The sequence below is a fragment of the Nicotiana tabacum genome, chromosome 23 (genome assembly GCF_000715075.1).
Source record: "Nicotiana tabacum cultivar K326 chromosome 23, ASM71507v2, whole genome shotgun sequence".
NCBI classification, from domain to species: domain Eukaryota; kingdom Viridiplantae; phylum Streptophyta; class Magnoliopsida; order Solanales; family Solanaceae; genus Nicotiana; species Nicotiana tabacum.
Genome location: NC_134102.1, coordinates 71,304,231 through 71,325,189, shown reverse-complemented (window position 1 = coordinate 71,325,189; position 20,959 = coordinate 71,304,231). Strand labels below are relative to the sequence as shown.

General features: G+C 35.3%; 2 protein-coding genes and 1 long non-coding RNA gene across 5 annotated transcripts; all 3 read right to left on the bottom strand.

Moving 5' to 3' along the window:
- Positions 1 to 1,882: 1,882 nt before the first annotated feature.
- On the bottom strand, positions 1,883 to 6,593 carry LOC107759387 (uncharacterized). 2 transcript variants are annotated; one of them, XR_001642180.2, is made up of 2 exons: positions 2,972 to 6,593; positions 1,883 to 2,733 (listed from the first exon to the last, which is right to left on the bottom strand). It is a non-coding gene; the product is annotated as an uncharacterized LOC107759387 (long non-coding RNA). The 2 variants fall into 2 exon arrangements; XR_001642179.2 differs by having other exon boundaries at positions 1,883 to 2,723.
- A 3,976-nt stretch (positions 6,594 to 10,569) lies between these two features.
- On the bottom strand, positions 10,570 to 14,368 carry LOC107759385 (small ribosomal subunit protein uS11m-like). Of its 2 annotated transcripts, none has more exons than XM_016577321.2 (3): positions 14,223 to 14,368; positions 14,003 to 14,124; positions 10,570 to 11,608 (listed from the first exon to the last, which is right to left on the bottom strand). In XM_016577321.2, exons 2-3 carry the CDS (start codon positions 14,094 to 14,096, stop codon positions 11,007 to 11,009), a joined length of 696 nt encoding a protein of 231 aa, XP_016432807.1. In that variant the 5' UTR covers positions 14,097 to 14,124; positions 14,223 to 14,368; the 3' UTR covers positions 10,570 to 11,006. The 2 variants fall into 2 exon arrangements, with proteins under 2 accessions (XP_016432807.1, XP_016432806.1); XM_016577320.2 differs by having other exon boundaries at positions 10,570 to 11,623; positions 14,223 to 14,367.
- Positions 14,369 to 17,422: 3,054 nt separating this feature from the next.
- On the bottom strand, positions 17,423 to 20,752 carry LOC107759383 (uncharacterized). Its single transcript, XM_075245679.1, has 4 exons — positions 19,066 to 20,752; positions 18,891 to 18,978; positions 18,425 to 18,770; positions 17,423 to 17,488 (listed from the first exon to the last, which is right to left on the bottom strand). The coding sequence occupies exons 1-4, from the start codon at positions 20,750 to 20,752 to the stop codon at positions 17,423 to 17,425; spliced, it is 2,187 nt and encodes a 728-aa protein (XP_075101780.1).
- Between the last annotated feature and the right edge of the window lie 207 nt (positions 20,753 to 20,959).

Here is a 20,959-nt window from a genome sequence, read left to right as displayed (position 1 = left end):
TTGGTCAATTGACACTTGAAAAGCGAAAGAAGTTGAGGTTTTGTAACGGAAGAAGTAGTATTTATGGGTTGTGAAACGCATATTTTTGCTTATTGCAATTATCTCTTGCATTGTTTTTTGCATTTAATTTAGGTAATACATTGTAATATCTTTATCAGTTGTCCCGTCTCCCTAATTTCCCGAACTTTGTGTTTGTGTCCACGGCTGGCACAATTCTTGTATGATCCGTGCTATTTAGCCAAAGTGTCTATGTTTAATTATAATTGTATGATAATATACAACCAAAATATGTAAGTAACTTTTCTTTTTGGTAGAAAAGATACAAATATTACCTTTTCACGTTTTTACCTTTTATTTCGGGGGGGTGGGGGGGCATTATACAACGTTAAGCTCTCAAATCCAAATTGCTTCCAAATTTTGCTAGGGCATCTGCTACTGAGTTGGCTTTCCTACAAATATAATTCAAAATTGGACCTCTCGCCTCAACCATGGATGGCCTGCAGTCATCTACAATATATGTATGGTGATTGTTATCATTTGTTAGCATATTAATAATCTTTTTGCAGTACATTTCTACTTTTTATTTTATATAATTTTTCGGTTTTATATTGGGTGTGTTGTATTTATCTTCAAACAAAGGAGGGGGATGGCCTTACCTCCAAAGATTACAATACAAGGATACTAGCACCCTTCCAAAAAACACAGACGCCTAGCTTACAGCCCCACCCCTGTGTGAACCATACATAACAAGTTCAACTTACAAAAAAATCTGCCTTGTCGTACTTTGTCCTAATACTAGGTATTTGAACTTTGTCCATAATGAATGTACCTTTGGCCCCTCTAGGAGGTTGATGAAAGGATAAGGTCAAATACATAAATAACCCCTAAAGTTGTCACGATTTTTTCATTTAGACACTAGTACAACCAATTAGACACTCAAACTGCCATGAAAGTGTCAATTCAACATATAATGCTGACATGGCAACTATTGTGTTGCTCGCACACATTTTAGTGCGTAAAGCTAATTTATATTTGTTAACATGGCTTTGACCTTTTTTACTGTTAGTGCAAAGCTCAAACACAAATGAAGTTTTGTCTCTCGTCCTCATCTTCTTAACCAAATAATTAAAGCAGCCAAAACCCTTTCATCTCCCATTTATGAGTTAATAGAGAACAGGTTTGACATATTTACGCTGGGTCTTAATCTTATTAAGGGCAAGCTGAGAGAATGAGATACAAACTAATAATTAACTGGGTTTGACACTTTCCCATTTCTTTCCTCTTCAATGCGAAGTGTTTGAATAGTGCAATGGCTGATTGGAGGTCAATTTTGATCACATAAATTCTGGTCGTGCGATTATCACTATTATTCCGACTTTTCACTATTCTTATCTCTAAATTTTCATCTCTCTACTTTCTCTTAGTTGTAGAAATGGATCCTCCATTTTCATTTCTTAATTTGCTATCAGATTGTACCAATTGAGTGAATTGGTAATTTTTTCTTCTAATTACCAAATACTCTGTATGCTTACAAAAAAAGTTGGGTTAATTAATATTTATTGGCATATTCATAGTGTAGACAAAAACAATATTCATAAATAAAGAAATAATGTAGTTGCCATTTCCATGGTAGAAGGCCTAATTGGCACATGGCTTCTGTTGCACCTAACTGGAGGTAGGTGAGGGGGAGAGGTCCACCGTGGTGGGTCTGGTTGTGGAGCATTAAGAAATTAAACTTTTTTTATGTGGATTTTATTTAAATGCTTACTTTGCCACATAAGCTGCGTCTGAACTTCACGCACCATTTTTTGTTTCAGACCAAGTTTTTTATGTTCAATTGAAACACTTTCATGGTTGTTTGGGTGTCTAATAGGTCGCATACTTGGTTAAAGTGTCTAAGTAAAAAATCTTAACAACTTTAAGGTGTTGTCTATGTATTTGGCCAAAGTAATAATATATGTTACTGTCATAAGTGGTTGTAGCCCAGTTAGCTAAGTGGCCACCACTTAGTTAGCCTCTCTATAACAGTGATTAGGAGTAACATTGGCTGGGTTCATTAACTGTGTTGTCTCTTCAATGATTCTCTTTATTTGATAGTTATCTGTACGCCTCTCTTTCAATATATTTACCACCAGAAGATAATCTAGTTCAATGATGTAGCAAGAGTAACCATTTTGAATGCACCATTTGACTCCAAATAATGCTGCTTGTGCTTCTGCATCATTGTTGCTAGTGCATTTGGCAGAGATAGAAAAGGCCATAATGATTTCTCCCTGGTCATTGCTCATAGTTCCTTCCAATCCTGCTTTACCATTTCCATGTATATAATTTTCATTAGTGTTAAGCTTTGAAGGATCCTTGGGGAGGCTTAATCCAAGCTACATTAATGGCTTCAGGAACATGTTGTAGCCTCATCATGACTTCACAGTATTTGACCCAAGGCAATGTCAGTTTGGATCCAGGGAAGGATACTGCAGCTTGAATGTTCCAGATTATCTGCTGCCTCATCTTGTAGAAGTTGAATCTTTTCTGATCTCCATACTTACATGAGCACCTACTTTTCCAGATTCCCCAGCAAATGATGATAGGAGTGATTTGCAGGATCTGTTTATGTATGACATTATTGCTCTTTTGCTGCCACCAGTGATTAAGCTATCCTCTAATGGGAATTTTCTTATATACTATTCTCATAGGGGCACCTATGGTCTTCCAAATGTACCTAGCTGCATCACTCTCCATAAAAACATGTTGTATTAACTCATTTAAATGGTTAGTACAACAAACACAACTAGAAATAATTTATTTTCCAAAAATGAGGATTACATCATCAAAAGGAAGCTTTGACATTCATAATCGCCAAGATAAAAAGAGATCTTAAAAGGGATGCTAGAATGCCATATCTTGCATAGTAGATGATCCTTAGGTTGAGTGCTTCTGAATAAATTCGAAGTTATTTTGTTTGAGTACTTACCATTTTCTGTGAGGCCCCATATAGCTTGGTCTGGAATGTCTTGATTGCCAATGTTGATATTCACAATATATTGAACAATTTACTCTGGGAAGGCATCTCCAAGTTTTGAATGTTCCATCTTTCATTGTGTATAAACTCTTTGACTAGAATTTTTGGATTGTTGTTGATGTCTGGTAGAAGTGCTGCCAAAGGACCCTTTCCAGTCCAGTTGTCCCACCATATACTTGAATTTCCAGAGTTTATAAGCCATAAAATGTGAGGTTCTGCCTTGTCTCTGACTTTTCTCATTTTTTGCCAGGCATGGGAATTACCAGAGGTCTTTTTCTTACTCATTGAATGGGATTTGGGATAATATTTATGTTTCATGAAGGTAGCCCACAAAGAGGGGATGGTTCTAAATCTCCACCACCTTTTCGAGGCAAGGATATTATCAAAGACCTCCATTCTTTTCAGTCCAATGCTTCCTTTCTCTATGGGGAAGCATAATTTTTTCCAAGATCTCCAATGATATTTCTTTTGGTTGTCAGAGTAGCCCCAAAAAAATTAGCAAAATGCTTCTCAATCAATTTAAAAATGCCTTGGGGGGAGGGGGACATAGCAGATAAAGTATATATATGGAGAGATTGAAAAACATGTTTGATCAAAATAATTCTCCCTTCATGAGCCAATATTTTACTATTCCACCCATTGAGCTTCTTAACAATTTTATTAACAAGACAGTCAAAATAAACTAACATCTTCCTTTCTATATAAATAGAACAACCTAGATAAGTAAAAGGGAAGTTCTTGTCCATGTAACCTGTTGCATTCCTGATTCGATTGATTCTAGTAACACAAGTATTAGGAGCAGCTAAAAAGAAAATCTTATCATTATTAACCTTTTGGCCTGAGATGCTCTCATATCTTCTAATGATATCCATAATAAGATTAATTGAAGCAATGCTACCACTAGTGAAGATAACAATATCATCTACAAACGCAAGATGATTGATCTGAGGAGCTCTTTGTGGCATAGAGAAAAGAATGAAATTATCATTAGAGTATAAGTTGAAAGAGCAAGTAATAACCTCAGCTGCCAAGATGAAGAGGGAAGGGGATAAGGGGTCCCCTTGTTTTAGACCTTGACAGGATGAGAGGAAGCCTTTTCTATTTCCATTGACTATGATAGAATACCAAATTTCAGATAAAATATTCATAATCTTATAAATCCATAACTCTGAGAAACCAAATTTCCTAAGGACGGAGGCTATAAAGCTCCAAGATATTCTATCATAGGCTTTAACCATATCCAATTTAAGGACTATATTACCACCCTGATTAACATGATCAATGGATTGAACTATTTCATGTGCTAGTATAATATTTTTAGAGATGAGTCTATCTTTAATAAAGCCACTCTGATTAGGAGAGATAAAACTAGTCAAGAAAGAATAAGTCTAATGGATAGGATCTTAAAAATAATTTTGTTAGTGAAAGTAGATAAACTAATAGGCAAACAACTTAGGAATTAAAACTAAACAAGTATGTGTATAGAATTTGGTCAGAGGAGTACCTTTGAAGAATTCCCAAACGAAAGAATTAATGTCCTCTTTAATGATATCCCAACAGTTGTGGAAAAAGGTGCCACTGTAACAATCTGGACCAGCTGCACTAGAGGCAGACAGACAGAATACTGTCTGTCGGATTTCTTCCTCACTGGGTTCTTCATCTATCTTGTCTCTTTCTTCTTCAGTGATCTTTTTAGTAATACAATTCATAAGTGTAGAATCCAAGTGAGGTGAAAGAAGGTTGAACATGGAGTTGAAGTGCCGAATAGCTACCTTTGCAATTTTCTCCTCTTCTTGTATCCATTTGCCTTTATGGTTTTTTATCCTATTCAATGAAAGTTTTCTTCTTTTTTCTATGAGCATACTGTGAAAATAATTAGTGTTTCTGCCGCCCTTCTCAAATCATTAGGCATTAGCTTTTTGGGTAAGTAGAGAGTCTTGCATATCCATCCATCTGATGTATTCAGCATGTGCCTTGTTGGTTTCTTCCCTGTCGATGTCAGTATTGTAATAGATCTTAATTTCCTCTAAGTCCTGGATCTTTTCTTCCCACTTAGCAACCTGCTCGTGAATGTCTCCAATTTCTTTTCTAGACCATTTACTAGGCCTTTTACTAAGAAGCTTTAATTTGGACTGAAGTCGCTACATGCTATTACCATTGATCTTAGTACTCCAAACTTCCTTAACTAGATTGTGAAAACCCTCATGTGAAGTCCAGAAGTTAAGGAATTTGAAGTACTTAAAGTGAGTGTTAGTAGAATTTGAAGATTTCATGAGTAAAGGCCTGTGATCAGAACCAACCAAATGTCTCACAATAGTGTTTTGGAATTTTTGAGCCCATTTATCATTAATAAAGACTCTATCAATCCTTTTCCAGATTCTTTTACTTGGGCCTCTGTTATTACACTAGATAAATTTGGGACCTATATAGCCAATATATGTAGTATCATAATTATCCATACAATTTTGAAATTCCAAGCTCATATGCATCCTATGAGGTTTACCACGTAACTTCTCTTCGGGGTCAAGAATAATATTGAAGTCACCTCCAATGCACCAAGGATCATTAATAGTTAGGTTGATTTTCTCCAGGCTGCATCACAAATCTCTTCTTTCCATCGCAGTACATTTAGAAGAGATAGCAGTGATAATGATGGGGTGGTTGTCTGAACCTTCTTCAACTTTAATAGAAATTTGTTGCTCATCATTTGCAATAATAGAGGTATTACTGATATTTTTTTAGAAGTACCAGATCTTCCCTTTATCATTGGAAATGCATTCTTGATAACCCAAGAATTTTCTGTACCCTTCTATTTTTTCTTTGCTAATCATGGGTTCCATGATTGAAGTATAAAGAATGTTGTTAATGTATTAGTTATTTTAGCCTATGAATGGCCTTTTTTGACCTCACCTCCCTAATATTCCAAAAAATTATATTGATCATGAAATACTTGGGGAGGGAGTATCTTTCTTTTGTTTCCTGTTCACAAAGGTTGCATATCTATTTTTGTTAGCCTTGCTTGAGTTTCTTGCTATACTTTTTCCCCTTCCTGCTAGTAGATATTCTTCTTCTTAATAATTGCCTTTGTCTTGGTTTCTCTCTTCACTTTGATCAAGTCTTTGTATACTTTGATGTAGTGAAGGGTCTTGCATAGGGTGATCAACTGTCTTGAATGTGTTGCTTTTGAGTGGTTGATCCTGATTTACATATAATTCTACTATTAACTCAATACCTGGGTGCTCAATTATGTTTGTTGGCAGACATGTTAAACATGAACTAGAGTCCATAGTCCTTTCATTCCCTATGTGTTCCTTCTCCAACTCAAGGTTTTTATCTCTGATTTCCTCCAAGTTATGTATTGTGACTATCCCCTGCTTCTTTGTACTCTTAGCGGAAGGGTCTTTATTGATAGTAGCATCCCCTCTTTCAGAGTTAGCTTTTTGTATTTGTTTTTCCTGTATAAGTTCATTTAATGAACTCTCTTTAACCATTGAATCAAATTGGTTGTTAGGATCCTGTTTCTTTTTCATCTTGTTGTTGTTTGTGTCATATTTCTCCTCATCAGTGTTCTGCTCCACCTCCTTGTTATTGTCATTCATGCTCATGTCATCCAATACGTCATTATGGTTCTAGGAGGTGGAAGTTTTGGTTATAGTTTTTGGCCTGCTGCTCCTTTGTATTAGAACGGGTTTGAATATCACCTTACTCTTCTTTTTTGGCATTCATTTTTTGCTGATGGTTTTTCTTCCTCTTCTTTCTAGTTCTCCATGCTATAGTAGCTTGATTATTCTTTATAGCCAAGGGAGTCTTGTTGTCTTGTTCAATCTCCAATCTATGTTGATTCTTGTTTGGAGTATTTTGGTATGTTCCTTCTTTAATCTCCTCGCAATTCAAACTCTTGTTCTTGTAACCGTTTTGTTGTCGTCCATCATTCTCATTACTGCTTTCATTTGCTGGTAACTCTATTTTTCTTTTCTTTTTCTCTTCTTCCTCCCCCTTCTTATCCTTTTGTGTTCCACTAGTTCCCTCTTCAAGATGTTTCAAGCTTTCTTCTTTATTATTTTTCTCCGCTTTCGCTGCCCTTTTTTTTTCAGAACTCTATAATTTATTAAGTTATGCCCAAGTTTTTTTCATTGTCTACAGTATTTAGGAATATTTTCATACTCAATTTTTTGGGTAAATCCTTTCAAAGGTGCATTTTTATCCTCCGATCCCACAAATACAATGTCTACTAGAGGTTTAAAAAGATTAATTTCTACCGTATTTTAGCTATACTCGGTCTGGTTTTACCAACTGTCGCAACATCTAGAGCTAGGGGGTTCCAATCTCGCTGCAAATTTATTTAGCATAGTGCCATGTGTGCATATTAAAAGGTAAAGTAGGAAGTAATACCCATACCAACACTCTTGGAATATCCTCGTCCGGTCTGAAATTCGGCGTCAACTTTTGCAGCCACATCTGAAGACCATCGATTTCTACCATTCTTTTATACCACACTAAGTTAAAGTCATCTTCATTTGTGAAGTCCAGGAAGACGTTATAGTTGTCAGATACTCCAATTTTGGCTCTGCATTTAACCGGAAAACGCTCTCTGAATGTAGATCTTATTTTTTCAATTTGGGGCTTAGGTTTCAGAATCATCCAACAATTGTGAGTACCTAAACTAAGGGTGTGTTTGGTAGGAAGGAAAATATTTTTCATTTCCTAGAAAAGTGGTTTTATCACTTATTTTTTCTTGTTTGATTGGTGAGTGAATAAACTTTTTTCGGAAAATATTTTTTTATGCTACTCCCGTCAACTCACCTTCCCCAAAATCCCCATATCTACAATATGAAAAGAAAGTACTCTTACTAATAAATCTATTTAGGGTGGGTGGCGGGCGAGGTTGGGGTGGGTAGGGGTGGGTGAGAGTGGGTGGGATTGGGGTGGGGAGGTAGGGGTTGGGGTGGGTGGGTAGGGGTAGTTTGGGGTGAGGTGGGTGGTAGTTGGTGGGGATGTGGAATAGGGTGGAGAAGGTTAAAAAAGAGTTTTGAAAAATATTTTCCCTTATTTTATGAAAAAAATATTTTCCAAAACATTTAAGCCAATTAAACATGAAAATATTGAAAAACATTATCCGAAAAATATTTCTTTCATACCAAACGCACCCTAAGTCTTTATCAATCCAATGACAATTGGTAAAGACATGACCACTCAACTTGAAATTTCATGGATGGTACCTATAGTGTAATTGTGCGACTCTATTTGATTTAACAAATCTGGAGACAAATTCACAACTCTTTTTTAATTCGTCAATTTTATTTCATGCATTTCAATGAATGGTACCTAGAGTTAATTATTTTACACAACACTTGACCCATGATCCGGACTAGTGAGTCTAGTTTAAAAGGGCTTGCCAATAACCTTCTGGCGAAAACTTATAGCGATTCCCTTAGTTTCAAACCCCAAATTTTTGAAGAAAAAATTGAACCCTCTACTTCTTCGAATAATTTAGTAGAATCATGGGTTGGGGGTTGTGAAAAGAAATTATCTCTAGGTAGCATTCATTAAAATGCATGAAATGAAATTGACGAAGTTATCGCTGGATTTGATAAATCAAGTAGAGACTCACAATTAAATTGTAGGTACTATCTTCCATTAAAACTGATTTTATGTTGGAAAAACAAACCCAAAAAAATAAAAAAGCAAAGGCCAGAGATAGATGCAGAAGAAGGGGAAGTGGTCTAGGATTGCAGCGGATTGGGGTTTATGCGAGGATGAAGGGCAATATCTGATAAAGAAAATGCTATGTAATGGATTTGGGGATGAGATTCAGGTTCATGAATTAGAGGAGGAGCTGTTGAAGTTATTACAAGTGTTCTCTATGAGCATCGATGGAGTAACTGGTTGAAACTTTATTCATAAAAATGAAGAAGATGACTAAAAATGAAAAAGTGCAAAAAATTGAACATGTGGCGTCCGAATGAGGCTTCAGATACAAAAAAATTACAGTTCAGGTGCTTCATTCGTGCGTAAAATACACGCTTGCCACTTAGTTAAAATGGTGTGTCAAAAATATACTTTTGTGTAAAGTTATTCCTGACTACAGGTGTGTACCACGGATTTGGGAACAAGCTCGGCTGACATTCAATGTGCTGACATTCAATGTATTTTGCCATCTAGATAATACCTCCATATGATAAATACCTTTAAAAAAATACCTCCATATGATAAATACCTTTAAAAAAATACCTCCATATGATAAACAGGTAAGGCGAGGGAGGTTCACCTTGCCTGATTCCCCTAATGAGATAAAAGAAATCAATCTGTGAACCGTTTATTAGTATGGAAGTACTAATGGTAGTGACACATGACATAATTAACTTTGATTAATTCAGGGGGAAAGTTAAGATAACGAAGAGCAAATTTTACAAAGGACCACTCGAGCTTGTTAAAAGCCTTTTCTAAATAGATTTTTATCATCATCTTAGCCTTTCTTCCTTAAGTTCGTTTGAAATAGTTTAGGCAGTGTTGCACAAAAATAATTGGTCTATATTGTCTAATAGTTTTAGCATTTTGGCATTATGGAATTAAGCAAATGTACGTTTTATGCTTAAATTTCGGCAGTCTTGGTTTCAGAAGTTTCAAGATAGAAATTAGTAAGTTGGAAGCGTAGTTCATCCCAATATTTTTGAAAGAAAAAAAGGATAAAGGCCATTGGAACGATTTGAGAGCATTTTTAATTTTCAAAATAGTGACTGGATGAATTAGTTCAGAATTTTCAAAATCAAAATTGCTTCTCTATAGTTATTTACATTGTTGATATTACTAGAGCGAAAACTCCCCCGTAATATATACTGGGTATGCTGTTGTATTTTGGCAGTCCAAAAATTAAAGCAAATGAGATACCTCTATCAACAATATTACGGTCATTTAGCAGCTCCATCAAATTCAACAATGAATCCGCTCAATCTGACTATCCTCCTGATCCTATACCTAATAGGCCCTTAAGAAGTGATTCCAGAAGACCTTCATATCCATCCCAAAGCCAACAACACCAACTCTACAAATCCAATCCCACTTTATAGAAGGGCGAGGATTGGATTTGACCATAAAGAGGAAAATTTAAACCCAACTATTTCGCCGGAAAGATGAATGGAGGGATACGTCCGGCTTTACCTGAAGAAGCAGACGACGAAGTATTATTCCAAATGCTTCTAGTTATGGGTCTATGTCAAGGAAGAAGATTAGAGGATGCCATTGAATTTTGCATGGAAATGTTGGAAGCTGGACGTTCCTCCAACTTGAAAACATGATTAAAACAGTGAGGCAGATGGGACTTGTCCCTGACCAGAAAGCTGTTAGCCAATACTTGGACAAGAAAGGCCCATTCTTGCCACTGGTTTGGGAGGCAATCCTGGGAAAGAAAGCAATCCCTCTTCTAGTTTTTTTCCCTTCAATTTGTAGAGTTTAAGGAACATGGGGAGTATCTATTTTATTCTTCTGAGACAGACATCTAGATCAGTAGAGTTAGTAGAAAGCTAAACTCGACCTTGAAACACCTGAAAACATGAAAATAACTCTTCGGTAATCCAAATGGACTGAACCATCAGTACACGTTCAGTTCAAGTACAAATATGACAAATAAATACAATTGATCAGTCGCAAAATGAAATCATTAATGATAATATAGCAGTTTGCCACAAACACTAGTTTCCATGAAACATTTTCAGAGGTTGAGGTTTAATGTCAACCAAAAGTCTCCCACCAATTGCACAAAACAAAGCCCTATTTGCAATCTGATATTGTCAATATCACATCAGATACTGTGTAATTGATAAGCGGAAGCGGCCTACTTTTACTCCATGTATTAAGACAGCTGAAGACCTCCAAAACCAGTAGGGACTGTTTATTAAGCAGTAAAAATGATTTCATTCCCTGCAAAAATCTAAAGGCTAACTTATCGCACTCCAAATAACAGGAAAAATTGATCATCCAATTATAGCAATTAGATGCGACGCTTCTTTGGGAGGCGGCATCCATTATGAGGGCGTCGCGTTGTGTCCTCAATGAATACCACAGGATTCTTATCTCCACGAGAATGAGTATAGCCCTCTCTGAAGCTTAGAATTGCTTGCTTCTTTTTCTTAAAGAAAGTAAAGCCATTTACTTTCATGACCACTGACCTCAAGCCCCGGTCTCTGGCTTCACGCCCAACATGTTCAGCAGTTGATTCGGCAGCGTATCTTGCAATTTTCGTTCCTTTTCCTGTTATCTTACCTGCAGTAGACCCAAATTTTTTGTTCCCTTTTGAATCCGTCACAGTAACAAAGGCATTGTTGCGAAGAACTTTTATATGAACAATATCAGCATCCTGCTCAACGTGATACCTAGAAAGTGGAGCACCACCCAGAAAACCCCTCGTATTGTCCTCCGTAAGTCCTCTAACAAAGTCCATTGGTCGAGAATTGTTTCCCATCTCAGCTTCCTTTGGGCTTTCAGAATGTATGAAACACCTTCTACTACCAACATTATGTGGTGAATGAACATTCATTCCCAAGATTGAGTGCTGATTACTGCATATTTTGCTTTCAGTCTTCCCTTGAATACCTGCAGCAAAATGCTCTATTGAGCCAACAGTTCAAAAATTACTGCGTATCTCAAGCCCAGAATAAGAGGCAAGGGCATATGTATGCGAGCTACACAATATACTGTTCTGCAGATGCATATTAAAAAACTAGAAAAAACAAGTAAAAGAGATTCCTGGATCTACTAAATACAAGTGAGATAGACATTGTAATAGATTCAAACACATCCACATAATTACAAACCACAATGTTCTACCACCGCTGGAGACAATTCCCTTTCTATTACTCAAGATGTTAGTAATGGAGAGTCTAATTTTAAATCCAGAAGTTGTGCTCCATCTCCTTATGATAGCATCCTAACAACTAAAGAAAAATAAGAAAATCAAGAAACGTGCGGAAACTAAAAGAAAGTAGAGAAACAAAAAAGAAGGCAGAAATTAAAGATATTCAAGAAAGAGTTTCTTGAATTCAAGAAGTCTATCGTGAAGTTGAATCCTAACAACAACAATTAGCGAACGAAGAACTAATCGCCTTTGATAGATAATTAAAAACAAGAGATAGATTGTGAAACCCGGCCCTTTAGAATAACAAGAAACAACAATAAGCCTAAACTTATCACCTTTCTTGAATACCTAGAAGTGATCTAAGATTTCGAATAGGGTTTAATCTTACCACCTTAAGTTGAGTCTTGAAGGTTGAAGAATAAATCCAAGAGTAGCCACACACAAGAGTGCAAGAAAAATCTCACAATTTTTATTAATAATAGTCTGCAATAATCTAAGTCTAAAAACAAAGAAGACGCCCCTTTATATAGAGGTAAGGGGTCACGAAATTGAGCCTAAAAAAACAAGGAAATAAAGTGTTAAAACTACTTTGGACAACAAGTCCAACTACCTTAGGGGAAGGAAAAGTACTAGGAAGCAAAAACCAAGTCAATCTTGAAAAGTAACTCCAACAATCTTAGGAAAAAGAAAACATAACTTTAACTACCTAGGAAAGCAATAAATCTAGTACCAAAATATATAGAAATAAGTTAAAACCAATCTAGGATCTTGAAAGTTCCAACTAATCTTAGATAGGATCTTGACAATCTTGGAAATCTTAAAGGCAACTTGCAAGCAACTTGCACTCAACTTTTAGCACGCCTATGAACCCTTCTTGGGCAGCAAGTAAGTCCTTTTTATGTTATAAAAACGTGGCTTTATGTAGAACTTATTGGGCTGCAAGTTTGGACACATTTTAGGTGTCAAATGGGTCCAAAAGTGGACTGATTAGGACCTTCTTCAAAGGATGTCTCTTGGAATCCAATCTTTCTCATGTTGGACATAAATTTGGGCCGTGAAACAATTGTAACACCTAGCCAATTCAGATCCTTTATGCTTGAGCTCTTCTTTCCAATTAACAACTTCTTTATTTGCACTTGAAGTCTAATGACCTTGTTTTGCAACTCTTTAGCTTGACATCTTGTTAAAGGCCCTCTTTGAGATTCCAAAGCTTCATCCTTGTCCTTAAATAGAGTTGAGCTTCCTAGGATGCTATCATTTTTCCTTTCTCTCATTGCTGCCCTCTCTCTCTCCCCTCACGCCTCACTTCATATTTTTCCTCTTTTTCTTTCCTCTAAGTCTCTCGTTTTGATAGCATCTCCTCTCAACAAATACCCCTCATGGAAAGATTTGACAAAATACACAACAAAACTTATGATATTCGAATGCTTGAAAACAAAAGAAAGGAAGGACAATCCTTAACGTTTTTACCTACTAAAGAAACAAAACAAGTAAAATGAAATCAAGGCAGGTACACACTGGGGTCTCTATTACATGATCCTTACAGTACATGGGAGGACTATCTTGTGACATCCTTGTAAAACTTGTCTTTCTCTTTGTAATCCATATATATATTCATAGAAAGAGAAGAAACACAAATAACACTAGTCTTCTATCCTTCCCCTCATATATATTTCATATTTCATACCACTAAACTCTCAAGTGCTCAGCTGAACTCTTCCATTTACTTGGATCAAAATTTATCCATAACATTTGAAAAAAATTCAAAAATCCACAAGCAACTATCTTCCATTTTGAGGAGTCTTAGTTATTGAAGAGTAATATGAATAGTTTATCTACAATACAATCATGCAATCTCTAATCCTCTGATTATGATTTTAACAAAAGTCAGATTTCACTCTTCAAGTGAGATTCAATATAATAACCAAAAAAGGTACAACTATCAAAGCACATCATTCAACTTATAAGTCTTAATCTTTGCATAAAATAAAGGCGGAAACCATTTAAGTTACTGGTATAAATAATATTGAGTCTGTCACTAAAGGCAAAATTTTTAAGCTCGCAAATATATGGTTCAAAATAAACTCCAAATTCAATAACAAAGATATGCAATTTCATTTAGTAGTACCCACCATAATTTGGAAGTGCAGAAAAGGTCCTGAAAGTTTGAGAAGAATGTAATTTGAAAGCATTGGCAGCCCATAAGACACTGCGTATAACTTTCATCTTGCCTGCAATAATATGAAACTTCTTCCTACCAAAATAACAAAACCAGTTTAGTAATAAGGGATTGTTGTCTAATATCTGAAGGAGGGATAGTGAAATCTTTGCGAGAGAGGAATATACACTGACCGAAGAGATGCAGAGGAGCAAAAATGGAAAAGACCTGCCAAGAAATGTAGGGCTGAAGTCGAGTACGAACCCGGTTAGCCCACTATAACAATAATTTACGCTTAGGCCCAGAGTTAGTGGGCCTTAAAACACATTTATACAGTAATTTTTCATTTGACACTATTATTAATTAAATATAAATGTCAAATTTTTTACCTAGGCCTCTCCAGTAATTTTATACTATTAGAGACGATGGGAACATCGTAACTAGCAAGCATTGGCAGAACTAGCTGGAATTTAAACTACTTTATTATTGATACGTAGCTCTCTCCAATATATTTATAGTTTTTTATGAGATTGCAGAATTATTTTTTTTTAAAATCTGAATTATCTACTGAAGCCAGTTCAAAAATATACATTATTGTTTGGGTGAGATAAGAGAATCAGTTGATAATACACTTGGAGACAGGAAAGGGGGCATTGCCTGACTCTTTAAAAAATACACAAAGTATTGAAAGAGTAAAATCTCAGGAGTAAGGGTGTATGTGTTGTCATCCAGGATTTAAATCTTATCGGTTTAATTTTAAGGTTTTTAATATTTAACTCATTATAGTTTTAAAGTTATGGGTTCATATCTATTATTTTTATAATTTTAATTCACGTCGAAAGTTATGAGTTCAGTTGAACCCGTAGTCAGTGTTCGTGTGTGTTGTTGGCGGCTTTAACCAACTTATGCTCAACATTAATCGTAGCCCCTTCTCCACCTTTTGAATGAGGTCGATACTCCGTTTTAACTCAAAAATCAATTGATGAAAACACAAATACTGGCAATTCTCATATTGCAGATTGGTGAATATCTGTTTGCTCAACTACGTCTTAAAAATCCTAAAAGATTACATATTTATAACTTGAATGTTCTTTAAATTGCAACTTAAAATATATTTCGTTAATTAAAAAAATATATGTATGTGTGTGTAATAAAGAATAAAAGAGAAAGTAAAACTTAAATATATACTTAATATTAAAGTAACAATAAAAAATATTAACGATAAATTTTGTTATAAATTCATAAAAGTACTATTCTAGTTAAATTTTATTGAGCTTTAATTATAAATTTCATAATTTAGATATTTAGCTAAGTGTTTTACCAATTTAAATATAATAAAAAAAATTATGTGCATAGAGGAGGAATTAAAAAGGCCAAGGGTAAAATAGACAATGCATATGATAAGGGAGCAGAATATTTATTGTTTAATGTTGGAGGAGTAATTTGATTTTTAATGCAAACTTAGGGAATCAAAATGATTTTTACAGAGAAAATGAAAAATGTTAAACGCTTCAGCGAAATATAGTTAATATAGCAGTATTTGTAGGGTACTGTAGCATCAATCATGTTGCCTCTTTCGTCGAAATTCTATGGATATGTAGCATCTTTTTCTCCTACCAAAAGAGTTCTGAATGGATACTGCTCTCAAATTTTTCACTTCGAAAATGTTTTCTGATTTTGCATACCAAATAGTGCGAAGTGATTTACAAGTTGAAATTTTCTTCAACTGTCCAAATTGATGTCGATGAATCAAAATTAATTCAATCCAACCAAAAAAAGTTACACCTCGAAGCCAAACAAAATGATGGCAAATCAAGCGAGCAAACGCATAGTGCTAAGAATTGCGAGTCATAACTCATAAACTCTACCCTTTCACATTCGAGATCACCAATCCTCCTGGCGTTCATCATTTTCTTTCCAATCAAGCAACAAATCCAAGTCTTAACAGTAGTTCACAGTCCACTGCTATTTCCCTCACTTCTTCAAGAGTCCATATTACACATTCACTTATCTCACCTCAACCAAAATGAACAATCTCATATCTGACTGTTATCATCTGCAATTAGATGTCAGCATCAAGAAAATTCCCAGAAAGCGTTACCTACCAAAGCAGTGAGAGAGGTGTCATACTCAATTGGAATTTATCACACATCCATTGCAAACAAGAATATAATAATGAAATCAACCAGAGACTAGGACTCCCCAGGAATCATTATGCTCAGTGAAGAACAACATCAAGTGCAACAGCCATAACTGATCGCGTTGGATTAAATGGTTTCCCATTTCACAAAACACAAAAAAACAAAAGAACTTGAATGTATATTGAATTTTTATACTCCCATTAATCCTTCTTTTTATAATGTATATTGAATTTTATTCAAAACTCAATACCAAAAGAACTTTTTCTTTACATAAGTTATTATTCTTAACCACCAACAAGCAAAACCCGATGAGATTTAACATCACTTCAAAGCCTTACATAAATATAGTCCTATATTTAGGATCCACCATCAGTTTTAAAACAGGTCAACTAGGTCTCTTCATATTCTAAGACAGCCACACGTGAGATCCAAACAAAGCAAAGTAACAAATCAGAACTTCTAGTCAAATTATTTTCAAAAAAAAAAAAAAAAAGAATACTTGAGATGCCAATCATAAACCAGTTCATACTACCCTCCTCTTATTCAGGATTCTAACAAAGAGTAGAATCACAACTCCGTTGCTTGTCATCTAAATGCATTATTTCCATAAATAAATGATTGGTGAGACAAAAGCTTCAAAGAGGCAATCAGATTTTGGTCAATAATCAAAGGTTTCACTTTCATGTTCACCATAAATACTGGCATCATTACAACAAAATGTCAGTACACATCATCTTCATGTATACTGCAATCTTTTTCCTTAGGTAAGTAAGGAACATATAAATGTATATTTATTCCTGCATAATGAAACCTCAGAGAAGGAAATAGAAAAATAGAGGGGAATAACTTGTTCTTGACATGTACCTTTTCGCCTAGTTTGAATGGAGGAAGACCCTTATAAGGACACGTACTGCAACGGAAAGCATCACCTAGACCACACTGTCAACATAGAAGACATGTCCCAGAAAAAAACAATTAACAGGAAGACTAATTGCAAAACTCAAAGGTTGATCAATGAAGGTAATAATCAAAAGAAAGAAACCAACTAGTTGTCCAGCTGTCTGCTAAATCACACTATAACACCAATCAACAACCAAATATACAAATATATCAGTAGATGACAGTGCACTTGAAAATAGTTTTTCAGTTTTCTGCAGAAACTACTCTTTCCTAGGTTGCCCTCAAATCGCATACAACACAAACACTAGTCCTCAGACTTGTCAAACACGAAAAACTTAGAAATACGTCAAGATCTACCAATGCTTTAAGCACAAAAACCCAATTTTCATTATCAAAACAAAAAGATAATCTTCAAAATGCTATAGAAGCATATCATTAGCAAAGAAAAGCTACTGAGAAATATATATATATATATATATATATATATATATATATATATATATATATATATATATATATATATATATACACACACACACACACACACATTAGTTATTTACACAAGACAAAAGGCTAGCCCAACTGCTTGAGAGTTGAGAATGTGATTGGAGGCTCCTTATCGTTATGCCATTAGAAAACCATGAATTTAATAAGAAATTATGGTGTGGTGTTGCCCTTTAATGGCATCTATAGTCTTCAGTTCTCTTTCGCCATCAAAATCCCAAAAACAAATTTGAAATAAAAATCTTCTGCATATAAAACCTCCGATAAACATAGTAACAAACTTCTTTTTTTGATAGGTATGAATATAGTGATAAATAAATAAAATAAATAAACATAGAAAAGGACTTAGGAAAAAAGAATCCAAGAACATAATAAAAACCACATAGACTAGCAAACAGTGTCTTGAAAATGAGTCACTCGTAGTCACAGCATAAGCAGAGCAGAGAAGTATCAGTTCAGCGCACACAAGGGAGAATTTTTTATTTTTATTTTGAGAGGTCACAAGGGAGAAAATTTACTCTGGGATGAAGCTTGAGTAATAATATTAGGGTCCAACCAGTGTTGTGAAGAGCGTGAAGCGAGAAAAAGCGACAAACCCCATTTCGCTTAAAGCGAGAAGCGAGAAGCGAAGCGCTCGCTTTTTTGAAGTGAAGCGAAATTTATAAAAAAAAAATAAAAAATAAATATTGCATAGACAACACATGTAATTGTAAGCAAATGTTCAATACTTCAATGTAAAAACTAAATAGTAGCATCAATTAAAACACAAAATGAGCATCTTATTCTTCTACAAGATTGTCAAATTCTTGTATTCCACTATCATTATTATATTGCTCGTCATCTTCTTCAACTTCTTCTTCTTCATCAACTAGGGACAAACTAGCTGCCTCTTTTCCCTTCCTCTGTGAACTTGAAGTTGAGGTATTCCCCCTCAAACCATAAATCCTCTCCCCAATTCCACGCGCCTCCGCAACATCACCCCAAGTGAAATCAGAAGTTTCCTCAAATACTTCTTCATCTGCATGATCTTCCGGGACTCCAGTTAGCCATTCATTAGCATCATCGATGTTGTCCAAACTAATTGGATCAATTACATTGCGAGTGTTGTAACGACGCCTCAATGTTCTATTGTACTTAATGAATACTAGATCATTGAGACGCTTCAAGGTTAGTTTGTTCCTTTTTTTTGGTATGAATCTGCAAATAATAAGTAATTAGTAAGTTTAGGACAATTGAGATATAATTTAATTATCTCAATATACTAAATCTTTCTTCTTAGTTCTTACATGTTCAAACACGCTCCAATTCCTTTCACACCCGGATGAGCTACATGTTAGACTTAGAACCTTGATGGAAAACTTTTGTAAATCCGGAGTGAAATGGCCATATTGCTTCCACCATTCAACTGTAGAAGTAGAACAAATTTTCAAAACATAATATTTATAAAGAAATAACTTATTAACTATAAAACAACATATAAGCACTCGCTCACCTGGTGACTTCGTCTTTCTTTGTCTAATCGCCATGTTTTTTCCAAAAAGTTGCTCAACATTCCTATAAATACTAAATTGCTCTGTTATTTTATCTTGCACAGATTCTTCAGGTATCAACTTCTCAATACATTCATAGTATCCATTCAACAAAGGTTCATCTCCTAGAATCCTTTCTTCATTGTCATAAAACAGTTCCGGGTTCAAAACAAGTCCAGCTGCATGCAAAGGGCTATGAAGCTTACTATCCCACCTTTTATCTATGATCTCAAAGACTCTTTTGTATTTTCCTTGATCACTAAACGAGACTTGAATAGCCTCTTTTGCCCTATCCATTGCTTCGTATAGGTAGCCCATTGGTGGCATTTGCTCCTCATCCACCAAACGAAGCACTTTAACTAAAGGACCACCAATCTTCAATGCATGAACCACATTGTTCCAGAATGAAGGAGAAAGTATAATATCTGCAGATTCTCTCCCTCGAGCTTCCCTTCCATAGGCACTATTAGTGTACTCATCTGAAACAAACAACTTCTTCAAATTGCTTTTTTGCTCATACATCCTATGCAAAGTCAAGAAAGCAGTAGCAAATCTTGTCTTTGCGGGTTTCACCAAGCTTCTTTGTTTAGTGAATTTCTTCATCATATTCAATAACAAAGGCCTTTGAAAAATATAGGAATGCACTCTAATTGCCTGATTAAAGATTGAACTAAATGGTATTTCCTTGAAAATATCACCGAAGATCAAATTAATGGAATGTGCTGCACACGGAATCCAATAAATATGCGGGTACCCAACAGACATCAAATCGCCAGCTTTAACATTTTTACTGGCATTTTCCGTGACAACTTGAACAATATTTTCTTCTCCAATAGAGTCTATTGTACTCTTGAACAAGGAGTACATTTTGGTTGAATCAGTCGAAGAGTCGCTTGCATCAACGGACTCGAGAAACAGGCTTCCCTTAGGAGAATTCACCAAGACATTGATGATCATTTTTTCATTTCTCGCCGTCCACTTATCCATCATAATGGAACAACCAAACTTGTTCCATTCTACTTTGTGCTCCTCCACGATTTTGTTCACCTCTGCTACCTCTTTTTTTAGATATGGCCCTCTAACTTCATGATATGTTGGAGGCTTCATTCCTGGACCATATTGACCTACGGCCTCAATAAAAGCAGAAAAAGTGTCAGTATAATTAACACAATTAAAAAGAAGACCTGCATCATACATCCACCGCGCAAACATTATAATTGCACGATCCCTCAAAATCGTTTTGGCATCAATTTGAGGATTACCATTTTTTTCTTCCTTATCTCCGGATTTTTGCGAGAAGTAACAATCCATAGGACCTTTGGTCTTGCCAGTAGATCCAAAACTAGAAGACATTGGTTGCATCCTTCCCCGTTTTTGTGATTTTGGATACAGTTCTTGTTCATGAATCAGTTGAGTCTTTAACTCTTTCTTTTTATGAAGGAATGCTTTCAAATCTTCCTTCACATGCGACGGAACTTTAGAACAAGATGCGACATTTGGATCACCGCCGATTAGATGCGCTTTTTGACGATAGATTCCTCCATTTGAAATCTTGTCACAAAAAAGACATCTAATTGCCATCTTGTTCGTCTCGCAAACTCTTTCAGAGTAAGCCCAAACCGGATCTTTCCTATCTTCTTTTGGCGCCATTAAAAGAACAACTACATAACACATAAGAAAGGCAATAAGAACTAAGAATAAACTATAAAGGATATAAAAAATCACTGGAATTCTCTGTTAATAACTGAAAAAATTAGGCAGTAAAATTCTGGAAAAATTGGGCGGTAAAATTCTGAAAAAATTCGCCAGCATTTCGCTGCTTTTTGGACGTTTAGAAAAAAAAGAAAAAGAATAAGA

Bases quoted from the DNA above. Each gene is read 5' to 3' on its own strand.
- LOC107759385 (XM_016577320.2), bottom strand. From the start codon at position 14,096: ATGAAAGTTATACGCAGTGTCTTATGGGCTGCCAATGCTTTCAAATTA. The intron at 11,624-14,002 runs GTGGGTACTACT...TTGGCTCAATAG, and splicing joins TTCTGCACTTCCAAATTATG to AGCATTTTGCTGCAGGTATT.
- LOC107759383 (XM_075245679.1), bottom strand. From the start codon at position 20,752: ATGGCGCCAAAAGAAGATAGGAAAGATCCGGTTTGGGCTTACTCTGAA. The intron at 18,771-18,890 runs GTGTGAAAGGAA...TATTATTTGCAG, and splicing joins CTAACATGTAGCTCATCCGG to ATTCATACCAAAAAAAAGGA. The intron at 17,489-18,424 runs GTTGAAGAAGAT...ATGCTTCTATAG, and splicing joins TAGTTGATGAAGAAGAAGAA to CATTTTGAAGATTATCTTTT.